The sequence below is a fragment of the Pleuronectes platessa genome, chromosome 17 (assembly GCF_947347685.1).
Source record: "Pleuronectes platessa chromosome 17, fPlePla1.1, whole genome shotgun sequence".
NCBI classification, from domain to species: Eukaryota; Metazoa; Chordata; class Actinopteri; order Pleuronectiformes; family Pleuronectidae; genus Pleuronectes; species Pleuronectes platessa.
This window is the reverse complement of record NC_070642.1, coordinates 22,451,988-22,479,527: the sequence shown is the minus strand read 5'-3', so window position 1 is coordinate 22,479,527 and position 27,540 is coordinate 22,451,988. Positions and strand designations below refer to the sequence as shown.

Here is a 27,540-nt window from a genome sequence, read left to right as displayed (position 1 = left end):
CACTCGTGTTTGGACACTTTTCTCCTCACGGCCACAGTCGGATTCAAGAGACCTGAAGTCCACAGAGTAAATATTTCAAATTGATTGTTCGCTGCAGACTGACCTTCGACTTTGGCTCCGTCCCAGCTGGTTCTCGGGGGCCAGGACCCCCCCCCCCCCCCCCCCCCCCCCAGGGAAATGACTTGAGTAGGTTGTTATGGTGCAGTCACTTTCCGGCTGTGACCAGTTCAGTTCCTCAGGATCTCAGACAGTCTCCATCTAGGGGCAGCAGCGAGCAGAGGATCCGATGAACTGAGCAGCTCGAACTAAAGAAGCCTTGAGCGTTAAAGTGACGCTGTGTCCTCTGGCTCCCCCTACAGGTGGGTTTGTACCGATGAATGGAACTAGACAAAGATCCAGAACGATAGAACAAGTGAACACTGGTCGAGTGAAACAGGTGAAAGTGTTTTAAAGGAAACGAGACAAATTAAAATCTTAAAGAATTACTTTATTTGAATTGACAAATATTTAGCAATTTAAAAATACACAGGGACACCTGATTAAAACCTGGAGACTTGTAGAAGCCACACCCACTTCTAACATAATGCAAATATATTTCATGTGATGAGTTTGAATATGGAAACCAACTAAGAACACGTTTGAGTAAAGGGAGAATAACAAGTCAGGTCACATGTGATCACTGGTAGATGTTGAGCCCGACACATTTTAACATCTCATCCTGAACTCTGACTGTTTACAGGTTGAGGAGGAAGAGGAGGAGCCGAGCCGCTGGGATGAAGAGCAGGAGGAAGTTGCTCCTGCTGCTCGATGAGGAACTGACTTCAGGACGATGGTCCGCTCGACACTCGCTGCAGTCGTCCCCACAGAAGGAGCAGGAGGACATGGAGTTCCTCTTCTCAGACATGTAGGTCCTCACCGTCCTCCGTCCTGGAAGAGTCACCGTTCAGAATTAACTCTTCAGGCCTTTGTTTACACTGACTAGCCTCTGCACCTTAGTGTGTGTCTGTGTGTGTGTCTGTGTGTCTATACAAAATAACTCGAGCAGGGACGGATCTACACCGAACTGATTGTTATCTAGATGTTTATCCACAGATGAAAACTTTGAACTGGTTCTTACTTGGTTCATAATAATCGTAGAGGGAAACAGTCGCCTCCTGCACTTTGGCGACTTTAAATTCCAGGTCCATCGGAATCCGAACACACATCTCGTCCGTGGTCACCTGGAAACACGTCAACATTCTAACTTGTGTGTAGTGTGTAACAGTGAGTCGGTGGTAGAGTGTGTTGTGTGTTGACACGTACAGAGTCCAGGTACAAGATGACCTTCCCCGGCTGCATCTCCACCGCCTTGATGACCTCGTCCGTCTGGATGGCGCCCGGTGCCACGGTGAAGCCGCTCAGCAGCGCCACCTCCAGGATGGCCATGCCCGTCGCATTCAGACCGTGATGCTCCGACAGGCTGCAGAGGGGGCGGAGCCACAAACACTCAACGGCTGATTCTCCCTCGTGGACGATTCGTTTCACTCACATCTCTTGTTTTCAAATACCTGCTGCAGACTTCCAGGTGTGAGGAGGTCGCGTCCAGGTCCCTCAGATCCGTGAGGAGGTGAAAGGCCTCGTGCACGTCCACCTCCCGTCTCCTCCTCATCAGCTTCTCGCTCCTGATGTTGTAGAACACGGTGAGCTGAGGGGACGACACAGGAAGTGGTACCATTTAGAACTTTATACAATAAGAGTTGGAAAAGTGTAAAGCTTAAAGAGAAAAGATAAAAAGTTTGTCTCTGTACCTGAAACAGAGCCAGGCCCCGCCCCTCAGCCGTAACGTTCAGCAGCAGCTCCCCCTGTGGCTGCACCTGGAATCACAGGAGACACCAGTCAGTTCTTAACGTTATCTTAAAGTTAACAGAGTTTCAAGATGATAATCTGGTTTAAACGTTAAATGGAGAATTTTGTTAACTGAGACTTTAAATAAAAGTAAAACCAGTTTAATATAATTTGCAGCAGGTGATAGAGACGACTTGTGTTTGACCTCATCTGGTTCTATTGAGCTATGATCATATTAAAAGTCCTGATCAATGACAATGAGCTTTAAACTTTATTTTCTCTTGAAAGACAGTTTAGAGTTTATGGTCAAATGAAGAGAAACATCAGCAGTCGATTTGTATTGATTCAACATTTTGGAGGAACAACCTCTTCTCTTTGTCTGGCGCCCCCCTCTGGACACAATGTATGTTTTCTGAGCAAGGCCAAATGTGGCTCTAGTTGTCGACCAATCAAAAAGTCGGTGGTTCGAACCCCGGCTTCTCTTGTCCACTTGGGAAAGTGTCCAGTGTTTAACCGGCTCAGTGCGACCGGACTCGACCTTGTGTACCTGCTGACTCTGCAGCAGCATGTAGTTGCTCTGGTGGATGTGGAACGAGGCCACGGCGGTCGACTCCGAGGTCACTTGGACGTTGAGGTCGAAGTGGTGCGAGCCGATGGACGCTGCGACCGTGGACAAGGCCTGGAGGGCGACGATCGTGTCCTGAGGGACGAGAAGAAGAGACATCAGAGGATTCATTCACTTATAGAGCAGCAGAAAAACACCACCGAGTAAATAGATTTATATTATACAATAAATAAAGTTAATTTGCATTTGGCACCTGAAAGTAATTATTAGATTCATCTTTCATCCTTCAGGTTTACTGGAGTCTGCTGATATAAGTTTATTTTTTTACTTTAAGATTAATTTGAATTGAAAAAGAAATGAACTGACAGGTGCTCGAGCTAAAAGCAACGACCTCAGCACATCTGATCCACACGTCACCCTGACCTTTGACCTATAAGTCACCAGATCTTTCCTGTAGGTCAGTAATCATGTCTCAGACCTGAGTGCTTCCGAATCCTCCGCGGTGGTTCCGCTGGCGACTGAGCCACTTGAGGAGGCCGACGCCCTCCTCCATGCGACCCAGTCTGTGCAGAGTCAGCAGCAGATAGGCCGACATCTCGATGTCTGCACAGCGCGGCTGCCACGAGGCCGACAGGCCGGCGTCCGGGGAGGACCAGGCCGGGACGCCGTCTGTCCACAGAGAGAGGGACACGTCACATTCTGATCCAAAGCTCGGTCACTGACACTTTCAGAGACTGAGAAAGTGTTTGTTTACAGAATTAACAATATAATAGAGATTTAGATGAACTGAAACTCTGCATAGAGCCAGGCTAGCCATTTCCATCCACTTACAGTCTTTATGCTAAGCTAATGGCATCCCGGCTGCAGCCGCAGGTTTAAAAGTTCAGTTCCCCCCATCCCTCCATACATGACAGAGAACATGTGAGAGCTTCAGTCTTCATAAAACTCAAAAGGTCGTACCGGTCATCTGGGCTCGTCCAATCAGCTGGCTGACAGCCGTGGCGGCGCTGGCGCTGCCGGACAGAGCCAGAGCGTAGCCGAGCAGACTGAGGCTGTAGCTGCTGGAGACGCCCAGAGACAGACGAGTCTCCAGGTACATCAACGCTGAGGACACCTGGGTCCTGAACTGAGCCTGGCAGAAGGAGAGCAGGGACACACCGGAGAGCAGGGTTATGAGGATTATTCTTTTTTAAAGGTCACTTCGGTTTGTTCAACTTCCACTCATGTGTTTTGACAGGCTGGAAACTATGATCAAACTTTATTGATCACCGTGGAGAAACAGACGAGATGAATCAAAGATTAAAATCACAACAGGACGATTGTTCCTCAAACTGAGCTCAAAGACCGAGGCTGCTAATATTTAAGTTTCCTTCTCTGTAGAGAGATCGGTGCTGAAAAGGTTAAAAGACAAAAAGCTCATTTTAAAACCTTTCTAAAGTTTCTAAGTTCTAATGAATTCCCCTCCCACACAAGAAGCCATCAGAAGACGCTGAAGGACTCGGACCTTGAAGCTGTCGTCCTCCAGCAGCGCGATGAGGACGTACGCAGTGAGGGACACGGGACTGTCCTGTCCTCCCTGGAGCTCGGTGTTGATGACCCGGCCGACCTCCAGGAAGCTCCCGTCGGCCCCCTGCTGGGCCACAAGCCAGGTGGCGGTCCCCTGCAGCACGTGCTGGTCGATGGGGATGAAGGAGCGCGCCTGCAGGAAGCACCTCAGCACCAGAGCGCTCAGCCTGAGGACGAGAACACGCCCCCTTCGTCACCGCTGGTTTCCTGTCCACATTTTGAATTCAACAGTTTAAACGACTTGATGAACTCACCAGGTGCTTCCGGAGGAGTCGCGGTCTCCGAACGCACTGAAGGAGTCGTCCTCCCTCTGGAAGCTCAGCTCCCGCTCGTAGCCTGAGGGAAGCAGCAGCGGTTAGACGCAGATTTAGTGTGACGAGAGGTCAAAGGTCGGACTGGCTCCAGGTCCGGGCCCTACCTGTCAGCATGTAGCCGGTGGCCCGGGCCGTGGTGGCCCGGTCGGCCTGGCCCGTGGCGTTCAGGTACTGCAGCACGTAGATGCTCGGAGCCAAGTTGATCATGTTCTGTTCACCGCAGCCGTACGGCATCTGGATCAGAGAGTCCAGGCCGCTGAGGGAGGGGCCGAGGAGGTCGCCTGCAGCCAGGAACACAACGATCACAGAAAACATGATCAGTCTGGGTGGAGCAGCAGCAGAGCAGTGAGAGGTCGGCTCGGAGGAATCTGCAGCTCTCGACCCGTTTGAGTCTCAGGTTCGATCTCGTGTTCTTGTTTCATTCCAGATTCTGTTCATGAGGGATTTGACTTTTGGAAATGAAGCAGAGTCTATGAACACTCTGCACAGCTGGTGGAGATTTATTTTGTTTGGAAAGCGTCAGGTCAAACAGATTTAAATTATCCATTGTGGTTCTACCATCATTGAATTTATTTTATTTTGCTATACAGATTTATTCCTGTTCCCTCTTATATTCTGCTCTTTTTATTCTTTTATTTTTCTTGAAAATGGTTTTTAACTGCTAAATGTCTGTTTGAAATGTGCGTTGAATCATTATGAAATGTTATTGAAAAATGTTTAAGCTGAATTTGATGTCAGCTGTTCACACACTGACACGCCTCCATCAGGATGTGACTGTAGAGCCCGACCTGCTTCAGTTTGAGGGTTTTGAATGAGTTGCTTGGACTCAGATCCAGATCTCCCTGTCCCCCTTGTGTCTACGTACCGATCACCGTCACCACAGCTCTCTGGCTGCCCGGCACCAGATCTGCTGGTAAGCTGAAGGCCACGTGTGAGGAGACGCTCGGCTGAGACGGAGAAACCTCCAACAGCAGCGAGGACGAGAAGGTCTGCTCGATCCCTTCAGCCTGAAACCACACACACAGCTGGTGAGAGATGCTTCTGGAAACGTCAGCAGATTAGATTCCTCTGGTCAACACCACGTGAAAGGTTCAATTCCCACTGGGGATGTGTTGTTGAGCAAGACGCTGAAACCCTGACTGATGGAAACTGCTTCTGCTCATAAGAGAAGATCTGATCCATGCTGGACCAGAACCAGGCCCACGGACCGGAGGGTCACAAGTTTAACAAACACAGACAGAAAAAGATCAAACACAGTTTTCATGATTTGACTCAAACTTCTGGACAATCCCCCCCCGCCCCCCCCCCCCCCCCCCTTTCCTTTTGGGGGTGGGGGGTGCACCTTCATCACCTTGATAGAGAAACAGCCCAACAATCAAAAACAAAGCTTTACTTCCTTCAGAAGCTCGGCTGTGGTCTGGATACCTGTCGTTATAAACATGTAGGAAACAACACAGGTCACATGTTTCTGTCTGAACACATCCAGGCCCAGCAGAGACGTTTCCTCTGATCAAACATATTTTAATATTAGATGAAAATCAGCCAATATTAGATGAAAATCAGCCAATATTAGATGAAAATCAGCCAATATTAGATGAAAATCAGCCAACGTGACAGAACCCGACCCAAACCCACATATCATCTAAATTGTGAGTCAGAATCTGAACCGGGTGCTGGGTCTCCACACCAGTCCAGCACTTTTCCACTGGTCAAAAAAGTTAAATGTATAGAATCTAACTGTGTCAATGTTCTGAGAGCAGAACAGAATCCACCTGTTGACACGTGAGGATCAAACCTTTGTTAATAAGAAGCTCTTGTTCCTCACGCACCTTGACGAGCAGCGTCCTGCGCACGAAGACTGAGGCCGCGTGCGACTTGGCCTTCACAGAGACTGGGATCTCCCCGAGGACCAGTGGCTTGATGGGAATGAGGACGGCCCCCCCGCTCTGGCTCCGCATGGACAGCCGCCGGATGCCGGGCATGGAGAGGCCCTCCACGTCCGGGAAGACGAACTCGAAGGTGTCGCTCTGCGCCACCGTGACCGTGACCTGAAACAAAGAGACGGAGCATCCGCCCAGATCCGGTTCAGCTGAGCACAAAGTGTGGAGGACACAAAGGAGCTGGGGAAACCAAAGATCAAATTAAAACGTGATTTAATGTCTTTTATCGAGGTTCAGTTTGGATCAGTTCCTCCGAGGGAACAGAGGAAGGTGTGGAACCACTGGAACCAGACCATCCACAGAGACTTCCACCAGTAACCAGACTCCTGCTGCTCGACATGTTGACTCTGATAGAATCAGACACGTCCTGTTTGTCCAGCGTCAGGATTCAGGGACCTGCTTTCTTAAATCACAGGAACTCACACAGATCCACCATCAGAACCTGATATCAGAACCACTGAACTTCAGGGGAAATAATAGACTCAAGGTTCAAAAGTGAATAAACTAGAACTCTAATGTATTCACTCATAACAGGACGGATGTTATTATCAAATCTAAACTGGGCTTTGGATTGAGTCGTTTATCATTGTCGGGGGCTTGTTCATCATTTCCTGTTCTACAGGTCAGAACCAATCCGTCTCTAACCCTGAGCTCAGATGGTTGTTTCTCCAGCCGAGCGGGGGGGGGGGGGGGGGGGGGGGGGGCGAGCACTGACCTCCAGGTCCTGCAGCAGGTAGTTGAACAGGATGATCTCCAGCACCACCTCCTCTCCTCGGATGATGAACGCCGGCAGGTTCAGGGACAGGAAGAGGTTCTGGAACACCGTGAGCTGCAGGAAGGCCACATGGAAACCGTCTCAGAGGACAACACCACCAGGGACAGGGACAGACAGGGGACAGGACTGAAGTCCGACCACAGGGCTTTGATGGACTCACCTCGGCAGGCTCCTGGACCACGCCCAGTCCCAGGTTCTCCGACATGACGAAGGCGGTGGCGACCCAGGTGGTGATGCTGTCTGGTGCAGTGACCCTCAGCTCCTTTGTGACCGAGTCACTGGAGAAGAAGAATGAAACGTCCTCAGTTTGTAATGTTCATATAATAAAATGTCTAAACACAAGTCTCTGTACATGATGTCTAAGAGAAGCTGCTCAGACAGAGGACTCCAGGGACCCACCTCACGTTGGTGTCCAGCCACATCCAGGTCTCTGGGAAGCTGAGGCGCTCTCGTGGATCCGGCTGCATCTCTGGATCCTCGTTCTGGGACATGAACATTCCCTCCCCTGCTGTGGAGAAGAGGAGCATCAGTTCTATTAGCTTCACAAAGTCGTCACAGTTGTGATATTTAAGTAACATTCATTTTAAAACTTACGAAACATGGGCCGAGGTGGACTTTTCATCTTGTGTAAACTGGCGTCGGTCAGAGCCATGAAATCACAAACCTGAGCAGAGACGAGAAACATTTCACCACAGACGCCCCTGAAATTTATTTTTCAGGGGAGAGAATTTATAATAAATCCTTTCTTTTTGAAACTGAATATGATTTCCACCGGCAGTTCCACTCCCCATGTCAGCTTGTGCACCTCCTCCAATCAGGACCCACCTTGAGGACAGAGGCCGGATCTCCCATTGTCCACCTGTCAGAGAAGGCGTCAGCCGGGGAAACGCTGAACTCCCTCATCTGCTCCATCACCTGTGAGAGCAACAACATCCTCATTGTTCCAGCAGACACACACAGACACACACAGGGGACTGGTATTGTGAGGGACCAGTCTGACCGGGGCTCTGGGTCAGAAGGGATACTGGGTCGGTGGATTGGGTTTCATACTACAGGAGCGATATGGGTGTGAAGCATCTAGAGACTGTTTGAAAATAGTAAAGTGAGACAAACCTGCAGAAACCACACGATGGACCTTTGTAAACTAAGTGTTACATGAGCTACACACGTCTTTAAAACCAGTCGACAAGTCACCAGCACTGTCATTGTGTTAACACTCTTATTGTGTTATCGGTTATTAGTGTTTTTGATATTCTGCAGATTTGGTTCAGTTCAAATCATCCAAGACTAAATTCAATGTTTTTAATTTCTATCAATCAACTCATGTTGTACAGTTGTACAATAAACAGTCATAGTTTGTGTTATAGTCTGATGAGGAGTGAAGTCAGAAACCTGGTTCATCTGCACTGAAGATTGATGAGTCAATAGATTTCATAATAAAACTGTAAAGTGCACAGCCTGTGGTTCTCACCCTCGTCTTGGTGATGTCGTTGTCGGATCCCCCCCCCCGCGTGGCCTTGTCCACCACCAGGATCCCGACCAGCGAGCCGGGCTCCGCCACCCCCACCCGGAGTGTGACCTCACCCCCGGGCTGCGTCACCGCCTGGCTCCAGCTCAGAGAGACCTGCCCACCACATCGGTGACATCATCAGATACCTTCACACACCGGCTGGTAGATATCAAACCAGTTCAAATGGCTTCATGTGAACTGGGACCTGGAGCTACTCTTCTGTTTATATTGAATCAAGAAGCAACAATGCTCAATGGAGCTGGTTTGGAGTAGTGGACTTTATTTTGAAAATCCGAATTAGACGAATTTCCTCGGTTTTTCAGCAGCCGTTTAATTTAGAGTTTATCCTTCGACAAATAGCGACTGTAGAACCTCAAAGTAAAAGTTTCCCTTCAGTGGTTTTCAGCTCTTTCCTCCTGAAGCTCTGGAAACTAGTTGAGGTTCAAAGTTTAAGTCCAGATATAATGAAGCTCCAGTTCTCAAGTGTCACCTTCAGTTCACCGGTGTTTCCACTTCCATAACATTCTCAGATTCCCACTCTGACCTGAAACCTCTCTTTCATTCCAGTGACACCTCACCTGGTTGTGTAGAGCTGGTTTGATTGGCAGCTGCAGCACATCGTTGACGATCTCCCCGTCAGGACGGACACAGAAGACGAGGACACAGGCCAGAGGAGCCCAGGAGGTCTCAGGGGTCAGCGTCAGGTCACCCGAGCCCTGACCTGTAGAGACCACCTGACCCCTGGACATCACCTGCACGGGACACAGGTGGAAAGAATCACTCAGAGTGGTCCGATGTATAGACGGACATCTGAGGTTTAAAACTGTCTACTGCGTATAATAGTTTAACATAAAGAAAACAAAGAGCAGAACAAAACTATATGGCTTTTGAAAATATAAAAACAGATACATTAAATTAAATTCTTAGTCGCACTTAAATAAAAAGTTTCTCACGATGTATTGAATCTCCGTTGTTGGAAAGTTCTGCTCGATGTGCAGATGGACGGGAGAACCGACCTGAAAGAGGAGGAAACGTTTATTCTTCACTTCTCACAAACAAGAGGAAACGTTTATTCTTCACTTCTCACAAACCAGATGAATCATGTGACTCGAGTGTTCACCTCTGCAGCGCTGGAGGGTTTCTGGATCTGCAGGTACGTGTGACTGGGGGACGTGTAGCTCCTGTAGAGCTGCAGAATTCTGTAGTCGTCCACAAAAGACGCCTGAAAACAAAGGAACACATGAAATGATTTCATAGAAAAGTCCTGCATCTCTGTGGCGGACATTAAAGCTGCGTTTGTCCCTCACAACAATCGTGAGTGTTTCAGTTTCATTCAGGACCAGGACGTGGAGCGGGATGATTCCATCTGCAGGAACTGGAAACTCCATTTCTTTAGGTGGCATCTCCTCTGGGATCCGAGGACCCGAAAGGTTCATCGCTCGAGGCCTCATCTCTAACATCTCCTCTCGGATCTGAGGACCCGACAGGTTCAACGCTCGAGGCCTCATCTCTAACCTCTCGTCCATTTTCCAGTTCCACGGACTCTGCTCCCTCTGCAGCACCGACACCTGAACCAGGTTCCTCCGATCCTCCGGGGACAGCGGCTGGTCGTTGTATGTTGATATCTTCAGCTGCAACGTGAAGAAATCGTCAGCTACTGGGAATATGCTTAAAATGTTATGATTTAAAACAGTTTGTAAAATCAATATCACGGGTCAGGAGAGATTATTGATCCTTACCATGGCAGTGAACGTTAATGAGGGCTTCAACGTTTTGGAATAGCCGTGAAAGGAAAGTTTATATTTGTGTTTTGCCAGAGACACAATGGCCGAAGTGTTATAGGTGAGACCTGAAAGACAGGAGGACAAAACAATATTCAATAAAACACAGAATCTGTCAAATCGGTGGACACTTCAAAACCAAACATGAATTCATGATGCGTCACATGACAAGAATCACCAGATCCCCGAGAACAGAACAAACTCCAGAAATACAGATTCAGATCATCAATGATAAGTTATTGTGGAGCAATTTGCTTAAGAAAAATTCTGGGAAGTCTGTGTTTCTGGTGTGGAAGTAAAAAGATTTACCTGTGAGATGTTCTGTCACGTTCACCACGACGGTGAGAAACTGCTCCTTCATGAATCCTTCATAAAAAACCATCTCCATAGCTGGTCTGCTCCTCCAGCCGGGGAGAGAGAAGCTGAACTCCTCTGTGCCCTCAATCTGAAGAGATTCAACCAGGAAGGTTTTCATGCTCACTAACCTCCAGGTACCAGATGTTGAGCTGATGTGCTCAGAAGTATTTTTATATTTAAATATACATATTTAAATCCTCCAATAACCAGCGACAAGTTCACATATATCAAATTAAGTGATGCGTTTTGTTTTCAGCTCTGAAAACTGTAAATATTAAATTAGTTTTAAAGAACTCTGCATGTTGGGTTTATTCAGTGAGTCTTGATTATAAATTCAATTTCGTTGTCAGATGAATATTTAATATACAAATCTATAAATATCATACCTCTCCACTTTGATTGTACGTGTCTACACCCCCAAGGAAGTGGTGGAAGAAGGTGAGAGACATGCGTCCTTGGACAGGTTTCCCGTACATGTACCTGAGGACACGATATGAAATGAGATCATGAGAATACAGACGAGTTGATGAAGGAATCGAACGTCCCTGATGAGACCAGGTCCTCACTCTGCAGTGACGGAGCCGGACAGAGACTCGTTCTGAAGGACGACCTGTGGGACGTCCAGCTTCACCTCGAACTTTGGCAGAACTGCAAACAGACACAGGACGTTCAGGATCAGAATACAGCTTTCATAGCAAAACCAAAAGAGGCCTGTAGATGTGTGAAAGTGTACAGACCATAATAAGCCACGGTGATTTTCTTCTTGCTTGAAACACCCTGTCAATCAAACAATTCAACACTTGATTAAACACTTGACATCCTCAGGAAACCTTCTCACACTTTAAAGGCTCCAGAGTTTCCCCACGCTGAGGAAATCTAACTTCAGGCCCATCATTCAGTTTATGAGATAAAACAGAAAAGATCATTTCTACCTCTAGCTTCAGTTTTTTCACATCTGACCTCAGGGCTGTAAAATCTGAAGTCACGTTTCAAAGGAGAGCAGGTTAGTGACGGTGAATCTAAAGGGTTGAGGAACTGAAACCTCTCAGATGAAACAACCAACTACAGTGGAGTCCAATGACTCATCCAGTAAATCCAATTTAATCAACAAATTATGAATTCCAAGTTTCAAATCTTCAATAAATCACCTGTTTTATCTGAAAACAAACTAAACTCAAACTTCAACTTCAAGTTAAAGAATCTGGTAACAAGAGAAGAACCAGGATGCTCTGCAGGTCGCTCTCTCCTCGTGAGAGTTCCTCTGTGGTCTCAGACTTGACAGAGCTTCATGAAACCCTGGTGAGGATCATCTCACACACTCACATCGACTGTGGCTCCGATGGTCCATTCTCCCAGAGGAGGGTTCTCAGAGAGCTGGAACTCTGTGGACACGACGCCGAGGACGCCGTCCATGGACAACCACTGTCTGAGCAGGTTTCCCCTCGGATCCTGGATCAGAAAGGACAGGGACAGAAAATTAAATTAGCATTTTTGTGATACAATAAATCGGTCCTGAGGGGACATGGCGACACTTCGAGACGCAGTGATTTCTGGTGAACACTCTGACGTCGGACTCACTGAGACTGTGACGTCCACCGAGCTGACGCACGGTTTCCCATCAGGATAGATGGAAACCACTCGGATCTTCACCGCCTGCCTGGGCAGGTAGTTCCGTTTGTCCGTCTGGATGAAGCTGGAGACGCTTCTGGAGTCAAAGCGCAGCACTGTTGAGTTGAAGAAATATTGGAGGGTCCCCACGTGACCTTTGACCTCCAGGATGTAGGGGATCATGGAGCTGGAGTCGCTCTTGAGGATCTGACGGGACGGGACACAGGAAACAAACGGTCATCACAGTGGAGAAAAGCTACAGACAGTTTCCTGAACCTCTCCTATATCTTATAAATCTTAGATTCATGCAGAATGAGAATCATATAGAAAATTGATAACTAAAAGCAAAGTTAGAAATATAGAAAGTGAAATCTGAAGGGAAGTTGTATCAACTCACTGGAGGCATCGTCAGCAGCTGAGTTGAACCTTCAAAAGAAACAGACGTTAAATCATTTTACTGTGACAGTTTCAATCCCAATGAGAAACCAAACAGATCTCAGAGCAGCAGAGGACCAGTGAGGTACCCATCCACACATTCATAAACCACTATCTTCCCAGTCTGGTGATCACTGACCTCCTCCCACAGTGGTGGACGCCGAGGACAGCGTCTGGTCTCCATGGAGGATGTGAGCAGACACCAGGACCTCGGCCTCGCTGAGGACGGAGACGCTCAGAGACACTGGGACTCCGGAGCGAAGGGTCCTGGGAACCAGCAGCAGGTAGACGGGCTGAGAGCTGACAAGACACACAAACCAGTTTGACACATGAACACGGAACTTTGAGAACTCTGAAGACTTTATCAAATACTTTTGTAGCTTAAAACGGTTAAAAAGTCACAAACATTTCAACTGATACATTTTAAAAACATTGTCATTTTTTATTTCAGTGACAACGGCGAAGTGGAGAGACTCGGACACGAGGAAACTCAGGAGACAAATGTTTGGTAAAAATAATCTGTCTAATCTGAATATTCTGAATAATCTTTACTCTGCACTATTTTAGGACATTTTAGTTTGAGGGCAAGTCTGATGATGTCTCATCAAATCAAATCAAATGAAAGTTTATTGTCGTCCGTCGATCGGTTGGGGCGGTGTGCAAACTGGGAGGGGTCAAGGGCGTCAGGAAGGGTGGAGCAGATGTGGGTGTTGACCAGCCGCTCGAAGCACTTCATGATGGAGGAGGTCAGTGCTACAGGGCGGTAGTCGTTTAAGCAGGTGATGGTTGGTTTCTTAGGTATGGGGATGATAGTGGCCTGCTTGAAGCAGGTGGGGACTGTTGACAGTTGTAGGGAGAGGTTGAATATGGAGGTGAAGACCTCCGCTAGCTGGTCGGTGCACCCCCTCATCGGGCCCAGATGACTTTCGAGGCTTCACTCTTTGAAGCTCTCGCCTCACGTCAGCCACGTTCAGGGACAGAGTGCAGTCTCGTGGATGGAAGGATGTTGGTTGCCTCAAACCGTGCGTAGAAGGTGTTGAGGTCATCAGGTAGGAGGCAGCATGCTGATCATCACTGCTACTTCTCCCTTTGTAGCCAGTGATGTGTCGCAGGCCACCCCACAAGCGCCGGGGGTCAGAGCTGAGGTAGTTGGATTCCAGCTTGTCCATGAAGTCTCTTTTACCCTCTCTGATGGCCCCCCCCCGCAGGTCACATCTGGACTTCCTCAACGCCTCCGGGTCACCAGATTTATGGGCAGAGGACCGTGCTCTGAGCTTAGTACGGACATTTACCCAGGGCTTTTGGTTTGGGAAAGTCCTGACACTGACCCTAGGGACAACATCATCTCTGCATTTGGAGATATATGAAGAGACAGTATCTGTGTATTCGTTAATGTCCCCATCAGCTGCAACACAGAACATCTGCCAATCTGTTGTTTCAAAGCAGGTCTGGAGAGTGCTGATGGATTCAGCACTCCAACTGCCCGAAAAACCAGTTTTCCTGTTTTAGGCGTTGTCTGTGGTCATATCTGACTCATAAACACCCACTGTGGATTAATATTTCGTCATATTTAAGAAACATTTAACAAAAATCACAGTCAATAGGTGTTTCTGGAAATGACTGAGCCTTTTTTTAAAGTTAAAACTGAATACTTGTGAGATTCCTTCATTAGGAACCAAGATGGAAACACGTTTTTTATGTTTGTTAACAGATTTGTTCTCACTTTTTTGTGATGTTGAATATTAAGAAAATCTTTCATCTTAAATAAAAATTCATCGAGATGTGTGAAGCAAGAGAAAATGATAAAAGAAAGAAAAATAAAACATTACTACTTCGATGAAGTCATGATCTAATTAAAATGTCTTTTATTTTAGTAATTGGTGCTGATAAGAATAGACTTTGTGATATTTCAAATGATTTGTGTTATTTTTCAATTTTGATCATTTAATATTGAATTAGGAAAAATGTGAATTTTTTTTGAATATATTTGTCTAACAGGATTAGAGGTTTAAAATCAAGAATGAGAATTTGCCTCAGGGTGATAAATACTTTCCTTAAACATATTTAACACCACAAACTATTTTTCTCAACATTCATTTATTTGTGGGATCATTTGTGTGAAATCAACAACACGTGTGTGAGGTGTGTGTCTACCTGTTTGAGGAGCTCTGGGCAGCGTGGAGGATGAAGAGGCTGAAGAATCCCAGCACCTGGAGACGCTCCATCTGGATGGACCAACCTGCACCTGCTCCACCGAGTCTGAAGGTGAAGTGGACGAAGTCAGCGACATCCTTCACACCTACAGGCAGCGACCACACCCCCGCACCTGAGTCACTGAGCCTGGGTCAGTTTACCTGGATTCCCCTGGGGGAGGATTCCTTCTGGAGCCGAGGTCGATTGTTTGAGGTAAATGTCCCAGACATGTGATTTGTGATGAGTCAGAATAAAGACGGTTTGTGAATCTCCGGCTGTCATCGGGTTCGGCTGCTGCTCCTCAAACAGTCACAGGAACCTTTAACCTCATGAGAACATGAAAAGTACATGACCTCCCAAGGGGCCCCGACCCCTGAGGGCCCCTAGCTTCCCAGGTCAGTGAGTGTCAGTTCAGCTGAGGTTTCATTGGAACATAAGAGACCTGAAAGTATTCATGGCAGCAGTGAGGTGCATGAAGTGGAGTGAATGGACGAGAGCCCTGTTGTATTCTTAAGATTTACAAACAGCTCCAAAGTCTCAAAAGAAGAATATTGATGAAGATGATGGTGAAAACAAACCTCCCATGATTCAAGTCTGTTGGCCCTCTGATATGCAGTTCATGTTTGTACAGGTGACAGATTAAAAACAAATTCAGACACGCATCTGGGTTTGGTCTAATGAGGGATTTATTAGTACCTTGTGTTTGACACGTAGTTGGTGCCACCTCACTTCATTAACAAACACTAAGACCATTAAAACAAACACATTTTCCAAACTTAGTGGCTTTTTTATTTAGATCTGTAAAAGTTCACACATGTTGGATTTTTGTCGTCAATATCCAGGAATGAATGTCTGAGAATTCAAGGTCAAAGGTCATATCTCTCATTGTTAAAGAAACTCGGCAAAGAACCTCCTGGATCCGCCCGTGAGTCCAAGTAGAACCAGATCAGTAGTGTTTGAGGAATCCTGCTAAATGTCAAACAAACATAGATGGTAACACAACCTCCTCGGCAGAGCTAACAAACATCACATGTACACAAACTGATTCTTATTCAGAGTTATTTCAACGCACCACATCGTCACCTTGGACGTGTTTTCACTCGTCAGGTGCGAAGCTGCCAAGAGGATTTAAAGGAAGCTTCTGTCTCAGCCTGTCGCAGATCCTGGATCAGAGTCACGGAGCTCTGATTTCAAATCTCTGTGAATCTCCCATTGCACAGGAACATGGTTCACAACAGGTCAAAGGTCAAGTGGACGAGTGTTAACAGGGGACAACCACTGACCTGTTGGTCTTTTGTTTTCTCTTCCAAAGACGTGTTCACAGCCTGTGAGCATTAGCACTGAAATGATGAGAGTAATCACCTGTTTATTTCTTCTGTTCAGAGCTTTTTATGCTTTGAAATGAAACAAATCTCTAACTGAAGCAAACGCAGGTTATAAATATGATTATACTTCATCAGAGAAGAAAAAGCTCCTGCATCATAAATAACCAGGTAAGAGAAGAAGAGACGTTTCTCTCTGTGGGACCGTGGGCCAGACGGCAGCAGGCAGAGCAGCTGGGTGGAGGTAGAGGTCCTTCATGGATGGCAGCTCCGTCCTGGTGATGTGCTGAGCTCAGTCAGGGTGGAGGATGTGGTGCTGTCTGACCGGGACAACGATGGTCTCCTTGAAGCATGCAGGGACAACAGACTGCAGCACTGACAGGTAACACAGGATCTAAATCACTGCTTTAATGACTCGAGTCTACTTGAGTTTACAGAACTCAGCTGTGGATCCAGTATAATAAACCATAACTCCAGCATAGAGCGGCTGAGTGAATGTGGTCTGGACTCTGTGGAGGAGAGTCATGGTGTCAGAGACGCTGTAGAAGGACAGAACACCTGCTCTGTGATCCAGGTACACTCCTACTCTGGAGGACACAGGACCTGACACTGGAGTGTAGATGCTGTTGTGATAAAATATATAACTGTATCTATAACAATATAACATCCAAGATTTATCATTGTTTCCAAATCCACATTCATCTGAGCTTCCTGCTCTTCTGATGTTCTTGTATGTGACTGCTACATGAACTACTCCCCCCCTCAACTCCACCTCCCAGTAACAAGGTCCAGTCAGACTCTCTCTACTCAGGACCTGAGACCAACCAGTGAATCTGTCTGGGTGATCAGAATAAGACTGAACTTCACCCATCAATGTTACTTTTCTGTTTCCCTCAGATAATAACAGACATACGTGTGCTGTGTTTGGATCCAGTGTGATTTCCTGTGAATATCTTAAGAAGTCAGCTCTGGTCTCTGGCTCTGGTTGTCGCAGTAAAACATCCACTTGAGACACAATCTGTAAAATCTGTGTCTCTGTCTCACTCAGAATGTCCTGTAGTCGACCTCTGACCTGGGACACAGCTGCTGTCAAGTCCTCAAAGTTCCTCAGAGGACGGATCCTGAAGCTGGATGAGTGTGTAGGTCCACTGAGTGGTGACAGTGAGGGGTAGTTGTGTAGAAACTGGTTGTGATCCTCTGTGTCTGAGAGCTGCTTCAGTTCCTGGTCTTTCCTCTTCAGCTCAGTGATCTCCTGCTCCAGTCTCTCCTGAAGCTCTCTGACTCGACTCACTTCAGTTTGCTGCTGGGATCTGATCTGCTGCTTCACATCAGAGCTTCTTTTCTCCAGCAGACGGATCATCTCAGTGAAGATCTCCTCACTGTCCTCCACTGCTTTATCAGCAGAGCCATTGAGGGCCTCCTCCTCCTGTTGAAGCAGCTTCACGTCTTTCTCTATGTCCTGGACTCTCTGCTGGATTGTTTGTCTCCTCAGCCCGAGCTCTCTCTCAGCAGGAGCAGCTTGGAGTCCAGTCTTCTTCAGCTCCTCCAGTGAATCAGCTAACATGGTGTTTTTCTCCAGGACAGGCCTCGGTGTGAAGGTCTCTCTACACTGAGGACAGCTGTAGCTTCCTCTCTCCTCCCCATTGTCCCAGTGGGTGTTAATACAGCTCTTACAGTAGCTGTGTCCACAGACAGTAGTCACCGGATCCTTCAGTAGATCCACACAGATCGAACAGGAGAACGTTTCTCTGTCCAGGTGATTTTCTTGCTGCGCCATTTCAGCTGCTGTCAGAGACTGAAGAACAGATTCACTTCCTCTGAACAGAACCAGATCTCTGCTCCCTCTCCTTCACTTCCTCTGCTCCCTCTCTCCATCACCTCCTCTTTTTACCAAGTGTTGTCAACCAGTTTAAAGGCGGCTTCCTTTGCTGTCTCACTGTTTAAAGGCGGCTTCCTTTGCTGTCTCACTGCTTTTGTTTTATTATTTTATATTATTAAAGCGTAAAGTGGCTTTTTTATATTATGTGTGCCTTCGTGGTTTATATCACTAGGCAATGCATTAGCACACATATAATTGTTATGACACAATCTTCAGGCCCAAGTTCACTATTCAAAATAAAAGCTAAATAATGCAGCTCAGTATAAAAGGTTACAGCATCAAATCAAACTTTGTACTTTGAATGAATGAAATACAATTTTGAAGTTACACGTTACTTCCTGTTTCCTGTCCGGTAATTTATCTTTGTACAGAACCTCTGATCAGATTTTGTCGTGACCTGAGACTTTATTTTCTGAGGTCCAGCTTTTATTCTGAAATGATGGCATTTATTTTGTGGACCAATAACATCTAGTGGTCAACCACAACAACTTGTCTTTCTTCGTTAAACGTGTTCAAAGCAAACCAGCAGATTGATTAGAATCAGTTTCAGGGATCAATGCAGTGCACACCAGATTGTATAACTTTCTTCAGTTTGGCAGCAAAGACACTTTCACACACCTTAATAGAATAAACATCCATCCAATTTCAATTAAAGGTTGTTTGTTTTTAAATTTGAATTGCAGCCATGTCCAGACTTTATGAGGACCCGCTCTGAATCATCTGGATCTTGTTTCTGGAAGTCAATGCTTTTTTTTTTTAATGTGTAAAACCTTGAGCATCATAAACCAAATTCCAGTCACCTTCATTGTTTTGGCAGAAATCTCTAAACATCTGCCACTTGAAGACACATAGTGTGGAGGTTTAACAAATTCATTCTAACGTTCTAATGCATCATGACAAACAACCTGCAGAGGGCGCTGTTCACACTGATCTGAAATCTTTTTATGTTTTCTCTTTGTGCAGATATGAGGAAAGCTCTGTCCAGAGACAGGGAGAATGAGTCGATAGCAGAGTGTGGTTCTGACGCTCGGCTCCGATCACCCTCACGTGAAATGTGTGGTCACCACTGGACCTGCCCAGTTACACTGTTCACAGTTCAGATGCTGTTTATCAGTCAGAGAGCCACTGTTTGTACAAGAGTTCCTTTTCTAAATTTCTGTATATAAAAAGAAACAAGAAGCCAGTTTGAATTGATGTGTGTAATGACTCAGATGCAAAGAAAACATGGTCTAACAATAAAGACAGAAAAAAGAACAGTAGAAAAATGAATCCAGGTCGTCCCTGCGTGGAGAGTCTAATCTTTATCTTCCTCACTGCTCTTGCTCTCCGTTTCCTTCTTCTTCTTTCCATCGCCCTCCTCCTCCTTCTCCTTCTCCTCCTCCTCCTCCTCACTTTCACTGCTGCTGCTGCTGCTGCTGCTGCTGCTGCTGGCGTCGTCATCATTGGTTTTCTCCTGCTCGGTTTCAATCACAGTGTTTCTGTCAGAGTCGTTCTCTGGCTGGTTCTCAGGAGGAGCTGCCGGCTCCTCAGGGGAAGACGCTGGAGGCGACGTGTCCTCGTCCATTTGCTCTTCAGCCGGCGGATCTTTTTCTGGAACACTCTCCCCCTCGACGTCCACCTGCTTCCTCTTCCACATCTTGGCCATGGCGAGCAGCTTGAGGTTGGGTTGGTTGGCGGCGTCCTCTGGGAAGATGTAGTCGTAGTACTCCTCCCAGCCTGCATCCGACTGGGGGGAAGTCAGGGAGAGATACTGATCAGAACCTGGGACTGGCTGCAAGTCATCGTCCCCCCCAACTTTTAATCTGTGGCTTGTTAAACTAATATTTCAATTTGTGTATAAAATGTCAAACTGAAATTCTTTATAAATTAGTTTAAAATAATAAAAAACAAAGAAAAAAATGGAAGCTGGGGCCAGAGAATTGTTTTTCTTTGACAAATGGGAATATAAAGAATTCCACTGGCTGGACATTATCTTCTAACTATGTTTTTACTGGAACATTTTGAAAGACTGTAGCTGAAAATAACATTTGAGTATTTGGAGTGAAAAACATCGTCACAGCCAAAAGTACAAAACAAGACACTCTGCTGATTATAATATATATAATGTGACATCGTGTTCTTACCCCGTCCTCGGCCGTCAGCTTCCTCCTCTTCTTCACCTTCTCCGGCAGCAGCTTTCTGACTCTCTCCACGGTGACGTCGGAGCCAAAGTCCTTCTCGAAGTCCTTCCACGACTCGAGCAGCATCAGCCGCTCCTCCTTCTCCTCACAGCTCCTCATTCCCTTGTTGGCCTCCTCGAAGATTTGCCGGCACCTCTGCAGCCGGTCGGGGCCGTCGATCGACAGCTCGAACTTAGCGTAGCTGATCCAAACCTGAGCGAGGAAGAGACGAGGAGGCCGATCAGAGACAGAGTGAAATGTATGAGCCCGGGTGTCTTAGGAGAGAGCGCTGGAGTGTGGTACTCACCTTGACGTGCTGTGTGCGCTGCAGCAGCCGTTTATAAAGATGTCTCGTGTTTCCAAACTCCTCCTGCTCGATCTCAAAGTCAATGTAAGACTTCCACAGCACCTAAGAACGATAACAGTGATATTAAATCAAGCCAAACAAAGATATGTTTTTGTAATGTTTGTAATGTGTACTTGTATGTGCAGGATAAAACAAAAACTATTCAAAACTATAAACAATACCTCTGGCATATCGAGTCTCGGTTGTCCGATGGCGAGCTCGAAGATGGCGCGGGCTCGGTCTGTGTCTCCCAGGATGATCTCCAGCTCAGCGAACTTGATCCAGGTGGTGCAGTTCTCTGGGCTGAACTCCAGGTACTTCTCGTACAGTTTCCTGCAGCGGTCGAACTCACGCAGCTGCAGCTCCAGCTCGATGTAGCCCTTCAGCAGCTTGTTCTTCGGACATTTACCGATCGCTGAGCCCTGAGCCAAGAGAAACAGGGATGATTGGAAATAACGGCTTCATGGATGTGTTCATGAGGTTGTCCTTCAAAGCTTTTCAGACTTTTAAAGTGACACATTTGCCATTTCACCCCTTGCCCCTACCCCTTGTATTCGAGGGTTATCTTGCCCTTTGAAATAGATTACTAAGGTTACTAAAGTGACAAACCTATAATATCCAAATAACTTCTTTGCTAATGCAGGTGAATCAATGACATTTGAAAAGCTTGGATGCTTTGCATTGAACTTTGTTATTAGAAAAGCAGTTCGATCAATCAAGTGCATTGTGTGTCTTGCCTGAGATTCGCAAGGCATTCTGGGTCACCCTAGGTTTTAAGTGTGGGATTGGGCCTCACTTTACTTCATGTCTAATGTGTCATAAATCTCCACCTCGTTATGTTTACAATCCTTGATCTGCATAAATCTTGGTCAAAAATGTTTTTACACTGTTCTTTTAAAAGCTTAATCTCATTAATCCTCATGAATCAGTTTGTGGAAAGTGAAAATGAGTCTTTATGAGAATGTGTCAGGAAGTCTTTGTGCTGTGGAACCTCACCAGGGCTTTTCTTGCTCCCTGCAGGTTCTTCTGTCGGATCTCAAACTGAGCGTAGAGCAGCCACATCTTGGCGAATGTGAACTGAAATAACAAATATGATACAAGATTAATAGTTACATAACCACAGTATCAACTTTTTAAAAGTGCTGTTCTACTATTTTAACTTATTTATATTATATTAACAGGACTGTAAGATCCCATTCGTCATTAGAAATCAGTTTTACCTTTTTATGAGGGATGAGATCCAGACAGGCCTGGTACACCTGCCTCGTCCTCTCTGGATCCTGACAAAGAAAGAACAGAAATATAATTAGAATGGATTGATATTGATTTGTTATTTGTTGGACAATTAGATAGAATCTCAAGACACATGACCAAACCATGTTAATTTACCCGCTCTCTTCTGAGATGGTGACGTGTGAAATTAAATATCGCTCTGTGATGGACATGTTGGTTAATACTTGAAGTTAAACAGATATTCTGCTCATTTCCAGATTCTATTTTTTTTACACAAGCTCAGGACATCGAACTGGGAAAATATGTAAACGATGGTCAACTCCCATTTTCTTTTTTATTCATCCCACTCAAATTAAACTGCATCTTCTTTGAACCCACCTTGACCTCCAGCTCTTCGTACAGGCCGTAGTTGATCCACAGGTAAATGTAGCGCCTCCAGTGTCTCTTCTCCTGGATGGGGGGGATGTTGGCGATGGCTCGCTCATAAACCTCCCTCACCGTGTCCGGGTCAGCGTCGCTCTCCACCAGGCGCAGGTAGTCGAACCAGGCGTCGTAGTTATGTGGATTTGCCTGAAAATTATAAATAAAATCCAGATTAACCATATTTTTCACAACTTTTCTCAAACTATCATAAACCGTAATCCTTCCGGCTGATGAATGTGAGTCAGGCTCTAGTTTCCTGGTTCATACCTTGACTTCCTCCTCGTACTGGAATCTTCGTTTGCTGACGATCACGTCCTCGATTCCCCGACGGTCTCCAAACTTCTTCTCGAACATCGTGTAGTTTTTGAAGAGCTCCTGCGCCTGGTGTTTAGGGATTCTGTCCAAGGCATATTTATAGATCACCCGAACACGTTCCATCTGCGAGGGAAGGGACAGACAGTTAACAAGTGTGTTTTTGTTTTAATAAAGACACGGTCTACATGTTTCCTCTATGCGGAGTTACACAAACCTCTTTCTGTGTTTCCTCAAACCTGGCAAAGGCCACAAAGAGATTTTCGTCCACATATTCTTCTCCAAAGAACTCCACCGATCGCTCGAACACCTTCCTGCTGTGGGCGATGTAACCGTGCTTCTCTTCAAAACGAGCGTACTTGATCCAGTTCTTCACTTCGGGGTGAACGATGACGAGTGCAGCAGTGTTAAGAAAAACGTTGTGACACACAGGACTTTGGAATACGTGTCAAATATGACAGATTGCTGGATTTCATTTTTTTCTTTTACATTGTTGATGTTTTTTCTTGAAAGTTGGTTGTTAAGAAGAAAATACATTTCTTTTTGGATTCTTCAAATAAAGCGGATCCATACTTTTTACTTTTCATTCTTATCTTGGATTTAGTTAAGTTAGTTTGTGCAATGACTGAACTTTCCACATTCTTCTAGGTTTGGTTCTGGTGCCTGACCCTGAATGGCTCATGTCTCCTGTCAGTAAATGACCACATGTATGACAGCTCCATCTATTTACCTCACGTTCCTGTGGACACCAAAATAAATATGAATCCAAATCTTTCCCACACACTAAAAACCCTCCCTCAGTTCATTTGACTCTTTTCTGTGGATTAACTCAGAAACACAAACAAAAGGATATATCGCTCGTAGGTGGTGCGGGCCTTGTCCACCTCCTTGTAGCGCAGCTCGAAGTTGATGTACGAGTGCCAGGCCTGCTCATCAGGCTCCCACTCCATCCAGCGCTCAAACACCTGCCTGCAGCCGGCCACGTTCTCCAGCATCTCCTCCATGTACGTGTACTTGTACCTATAGGAAGGACAAACAGAAATGGTTAAACTATCCTCGCCTGCAGAAACCAGTGAGAAAACCATGATCAGTCCGCAGGTTATTAAATATCATTCATACCAGAACTGGTTGACTCGTGGCAGGATGGTGATTGCTCTGTCCCAGATGTTGCGGGCGTGGTTCACCTGCCGACTCTTCATCTCCATCTCGGCGTACTTCAGCCACAGAGTGATGTTGCGATGGTCGACGTCCAGCGCTCGCTCGTAAATGGAACGCGCCCTGAAACCAGAGGAGCCCGTGATGAGTGAGAGAGTTTCAGTTTAAACTCGCAAAATTACACCAAAATATAAAAAATATCTACAAACAAACTTATCACTCGTCTAAAAGCTGACAAAGAAAATATTTCTGATTTACAGATGGATCATAATTGTATGAAAATACCTTGATATCTTCTAAGATAGTAAATATAAACATACCTCTGGATCTCCTTCAGGCTTTCCTCCCATTGTGCGTATTTGATCCAGTTACTGATGACAGTGCGGTTTTTTCTTATGTTGTCCTCAAACCCCTGAAAGAAAAGACATACACAGGTTTCAAATTAATTTGATAATAACTTATTATTGGACACAAGCGTTTTAGGAACAACTTGAGGATTTTCAATGAGTGTTAAAGATCACACACTTCTCAGAGAGAGGAGACGTGTCCCTGGTTGTAAGCACTCACCTTCCTCTTCCTCAGTTTGTAATCATTCAGCTCCTCCTCATCAGTGATCTTCTGCTTTGGTGGTGGTGGCAGAAGTTCAAGCTCCCTCTCTTTGGCTTCTCTCAGCAGCTGCTCAGCTGTGATCTGAACCTCTGCAGGAGCTTTATTCTTCACCTGAAACACAAGAGATCACACATTCTGTTAAAACAATGCTGCTGTGGTGTGAGCATGATGTCTCAGCACTGAGAGACAACATTCCTCAACTATGTCTACCAAATGTAGGTCATGGTTTGATTTCCCTCTTGCCACAAAATTATTTTAATATCTAGTTAGAGGTTTGATAGGAAAAAAACAAACCAGAAATTTGATAAAAGCCAAAAAGGAATTTTAACAGAAAACATATGTCTGTGTGTGTTTTAGCAGTTTGATAAAGTATATATTTAATAAAAACAGAATGCTGCACTCGTGTGAATGACTGACTCAGGGTTCATACACATTTTGACCCATGGATCTCCATGACTTTTCAATAACTTTAAACCAAAGACCAAACCTGTTGTGAAATCTCAGTGTATACGCGAAAAAGTGACAAAATGTAGTATTTAAACTAACAATGAGAATTCAAAGGCATTCAGTAGAACTTAAATGACACAAACCCAAGTATGCCTGCTTATATTTTGAGCGTATTTCTTTAAAAGCATATGAAATATTTAAAACTCAGCGTAAATGAATGACATAAATATGAATACAACAAATTTCCATGACTTTTCCAAAACTTTATGGATTTTATTTTTTCCCATGACTTTTCCAGTAGGAACCCTGCTGACTGGTTGCTGTCTATACGAGTAAGGATGATTACGTTGAGACTTTAACACTCTTTACATTTCCTATGTACATGACTACATTAAGGTACAACACCGTCTGTGCGGAAACACTAGATCAACAGTGGGAAAGCTTTTGTTGTTGCAATACACTTTCTAGATAAGACTGAAGATTAATCCTGCCCCAATTGGTTTGAATTTTTGTATTATTTGCTGCCGAATGAATCACGTTTTTTTTAGGGGATTTAGTGGCAATTTTACACATTTACACTTGTGTCTGAACAAACTCCTGCTAGAGCGTTCATCAGATGAACTTTAAATTCAGTGAGTTCGTTTCTAAACAGTGTGTTATCAAAGGCAGCTGCCACTAAACAGTGTGTTCTCACTATCCTTTGATCCTCAGTGGCAGTTCCTGTTTCTGCTGCCACGCTTTGAGCTAACCCTTGAATTAATGTCATCTCATTACTTTAATCTTCAGTGTTTCAGGAAACATGGTGAGCAGGGAAACACTCTTTAATTAGGGCCCCCACACCGACAGTGCTAAGGCCCTACTGTTATTGCTTTGATTCTTATTATTATTATTTACTTGGGGGGTTAAATTTCAAAAAGTTTCACTTTCACAAAACTTTGATTGAAATTCAAAAAACCCCCAAAACAATTTTGTATTCTGGAGTGATTTGAAATGGTATGTAGGGATAGTGGTAGCGCCACCTAATGGCAACAGGAAGTAAACCACGTTTTACAACTGTTTGCTAATGTCTTAAGTTTATTTATCTATACAAGACTTGAGCAACGAGTAGAGAAAAATATCTATTTTGGTGTCAGACTTTATTACCAGTCTTTAGTAGTGCGAACATTAAACGTGTCAGCAACACAACTTTGGATTTAGTATACTTTTGTTTACACGTGTTGTTTCACCACTGCCAGGGTACGAGTGAAGTCTGAGTCCGTGTACATGTACAACGATCACTTCAACTAGTACACATGACAGTTTATAGACAGTGTTTTGAAAGAGCACGAAGTGATATGATAACACACACACACACACAGACAGACAGACAGACAGACAGACAGACAGACAGACAGACAGACAGACAGACAGACAGACAGACAGACACACACACACACACACACACAGACACACACACAGGCAGCCTTCACAGGGAAGAGGAGCTACACGCTGATTGGTCCGGTGGGATTCGTCTGGCTAACATGGCCCTTCTGAAGTTCACACTTTAAATCAACGATCGTTTGTAATAAAGTTTTAACACAAAGAGGAACACGAGCTCGATCTGTCAACGTGTGTCCGTCACACGCTCCCGCGGTCCGTTAGCATTAGCTTAGCACCCGTTAGCTCGCGGCGCTGCTCTCGTGCCGTGGGCTCGTTTCCCGGTTATTTACCTTCGCCACCTTCGGTATCCGCTGTTTCCCCGCCGCGGTGGACGCCATGTTGACGACGGGCTCCGCGAAACACAGAGAACTGGAGGAGAATCTGGTTCCGACGCGGGTTTTTCAAACGTTAGACGACGTTTGTGTCTGCGCCAGCGAGAGCCGCCATTACAGTACCCAGAAGGCCTTGCGGGTTACCCATGAACCTCCGGTTCAGCGTTGTGTTACTGTGGCAACCCAGTTGGCTCAGGTCGGGCTGGACCAGTGCTCCCAGTTTGATTCTTCAGGGGAAACCAGTCGCATTTTGACGGTTTGAACATTCTCGAAAACAGGAAATATCACGTGTTCTGGACTTATTGCAACCGGCTGTGGCAAAACAGCTCAACGGCTCGACAGCGCCCCCTAGCGAGCAGCAGTTCAGTCTGGTTCAAGTGTCTAGAGGCCATTTTGTCCATTTTAAACGTTGTGTATTTTAAACGAACTTCTCCAGGAGCTTTCATCATCTTCTTATTGAGGTGAGTCTTCTGAACAAGATGGAGATCCCTTCTAAACAGCATCATGACTTAAAATCACTGCGCCCCCTGGTGGCTAGGGACATGTTATGTTTTAGGCACGTCTTACACAGTGATTGATTCCTCCTCGGCCGTGAACCACGACTATGTCAAACTTTGTTTTTTCTGTCTTTTTATTACGAACAAAAAACATATTGGATTGATATGCTAGACCAAACAGGAAGTCGGCCATTTTTAACCTAGTGGCCATTTTTTTCTCGTCTTGTATTTAGACGTTATTCTCCGAGATCAGCAAAGGTTGATCCTTTACCAGAACTCCTCTATGCATTTTCCAATCAGCACCAAACTTCTGTCACATGTTCAGAGTCCAGGCCTGAACAGCTCCATGTCTCAAAATGAAGTCGGGGTCATAGCGCCACCTACTGGTCAGCGTGAAAATGAAGATGTTGTTACTCCACTGTGCATTGTCCAATCGACCCCAGGTTGCTCACGCTTCACCAGAGCTTCGACCTGAGCAGATCTATTAGTCTGTTAGTAGGGATAGTGCCACCTGCTGGTAACAGATAGTAAGCCTCGTT

The 27,540-nt window shown here is 45.7% G+C and overlaps 3 protein-coding genes across 3 annotated transcripts; all 3 read right to left on the bottom strand.

The window, feature by feature from the left end:
* Nucleotides 1-733: 733 nt before the first annotated feature.
* Nucleotides 734-14,900, bottom strand: cd109 (CD109 molecule). Its single transcript, XM_053444799.1, has 33 exons — nt 14,830-14,900; nt 12,815-12,975; nt 12,638-12,666; nt 12,211-12,447; nt 11,956-12,081; nt 11,370-11,409; nt 11,199-11,280; nt 11,019-11,112; nt 10,585-10,720; nt 10,234-10,343; nt 9,802-10,125; nt 9,615-9,716; nt 9,448-9,510; nt 9,073-9,246; nt 8,456-8,608; nt 7,810-7,899; nt 7,579-7,648; nt 7,384-7,492; nt 7,145-7,262; nt 6,925-7,038; nt 6,099-6,317; nt 5,135-5,276; nt 4,374-4,550; nt 4,210-4,291; nt 3,894-4,122; nt 3,350-3,521; nt 2,868-3,058; nt 2,372-2,524; nt 1,788-1,853; nt 1,548-1,684; nt 1,303-1,459; nt 1,118-1,220; nt 734-927 (listed from the first exon to the last, which is right to left on the bottom strand). Exons 1-33 carry the CDS (start codon nt 14,898-14,900, stop codon nt 734-736), a joined length of 4,425 nt encoding a protein of 1,474 aa, XP_053300774.1.
* A 695-nt stretch (nt 14,901-15,595) lies between these two features.
* On the bottom strand, nt 15,596-18,655 carry LOC128460444 (tripartite motif-containing protein 16-like protein). Its single transcript, XM_053445643.1, has one exon. The coding sequence runs from the start codon at nt 17,965-17,967 to the stop codon at nt 16,612-16,614; it is 1,356 nt and encodes a 451-aa protein (XP_053301618.1). The 5' UTR covers nt 17,968-18,655; the 3' UTR covers nt 15,596-16,611.
* Nucleotides 18,656-19,253: 598 nt separating this feature from the next.
* On the bottom strand, nt 19,254-26,661 carry crnkl1 (crooked neck pre-mRNA splicing factor 1). Its single transcript, XM_053445642.1, has 14 exons — nt 26,463-26,661; nt 24,265-24,417; nt 24,018-24,109; nt 23,662-23,820; nt 23,396-23,562; nt 22,760-22,938; nt 22,498-22,668; nt 22,186-22,377; nt 21,795-21,854; nt 21,571-21,651; nt 20,757-20,996; nt 20,536-20,637; nt 20,193-20,441; nt 19,254-19,795 (listed from the first exon to the last, which is right to left on the bottom strand). The coding sequence occupies exons 1-14, from the start codon at nt 26,508-26,510 to the stop codon at nt 19,364-19,366; spliced, it is 2,325 nt and encodes a 774-aa protein (XP_053301617.1). The 5' UTR covers nt 26,511-26,661; the 3' UTR covers nt 19,254-19,363.
* Nucleotides 26,662-27,540: the final 879 nt, after the last annotated feature.

Coding starts and splice junctions, on each gene's coding strand:
- crnkl1 (XM_053445642.1), bottom strand. CDS start 26,510: ATGGCGTCCACCGCGGCGGGGAAACAGCGGATACCGAAGGTGGCGAAG. Junction 20,638..20,756: donor CGAGACTCGATATGCCAGAG/GTATTGTTTATA, acceptor TATCGTTCTTAG/GTGCTGTGGAAGTCTTACAT. Junction 19,796..20,192: donor AGCTGACGGCCGAGGACGGG/GTAAGAACACGA, acceptor ACTTCCCCCCAG/TCGGATGCAGGCTGGGAGGA.
- LOC128460444 (XM_053445643.1), bottom strand. CDS start 17,967: ATGGCGCAGCAAGAAAATCACCTGGACAGAGAAACGTTCTCCTGTTCG.
- cd109 (XM_053444799.1), bottom strand. CDS start 14,900: ATGGAGCGTCTCCAGGTGCTGGGATTCTTCAGCCTCTTCATCCTCCAC. Junction 12,976..14,829: donor GCCCAGAGCTCCTCAAACAG/GTAGACACACAC, acceptor GTGTCTTGTCAG/CTCTCAGCCCGTCTACCTGC. Junction 7,649..7,809: donor ATCCGGCCTCTGTCCTCAAG/GTGGGTCCTGAT, acceptor GTCTCTGCTCAG/GTTTGTGATTTCATGGCTCT.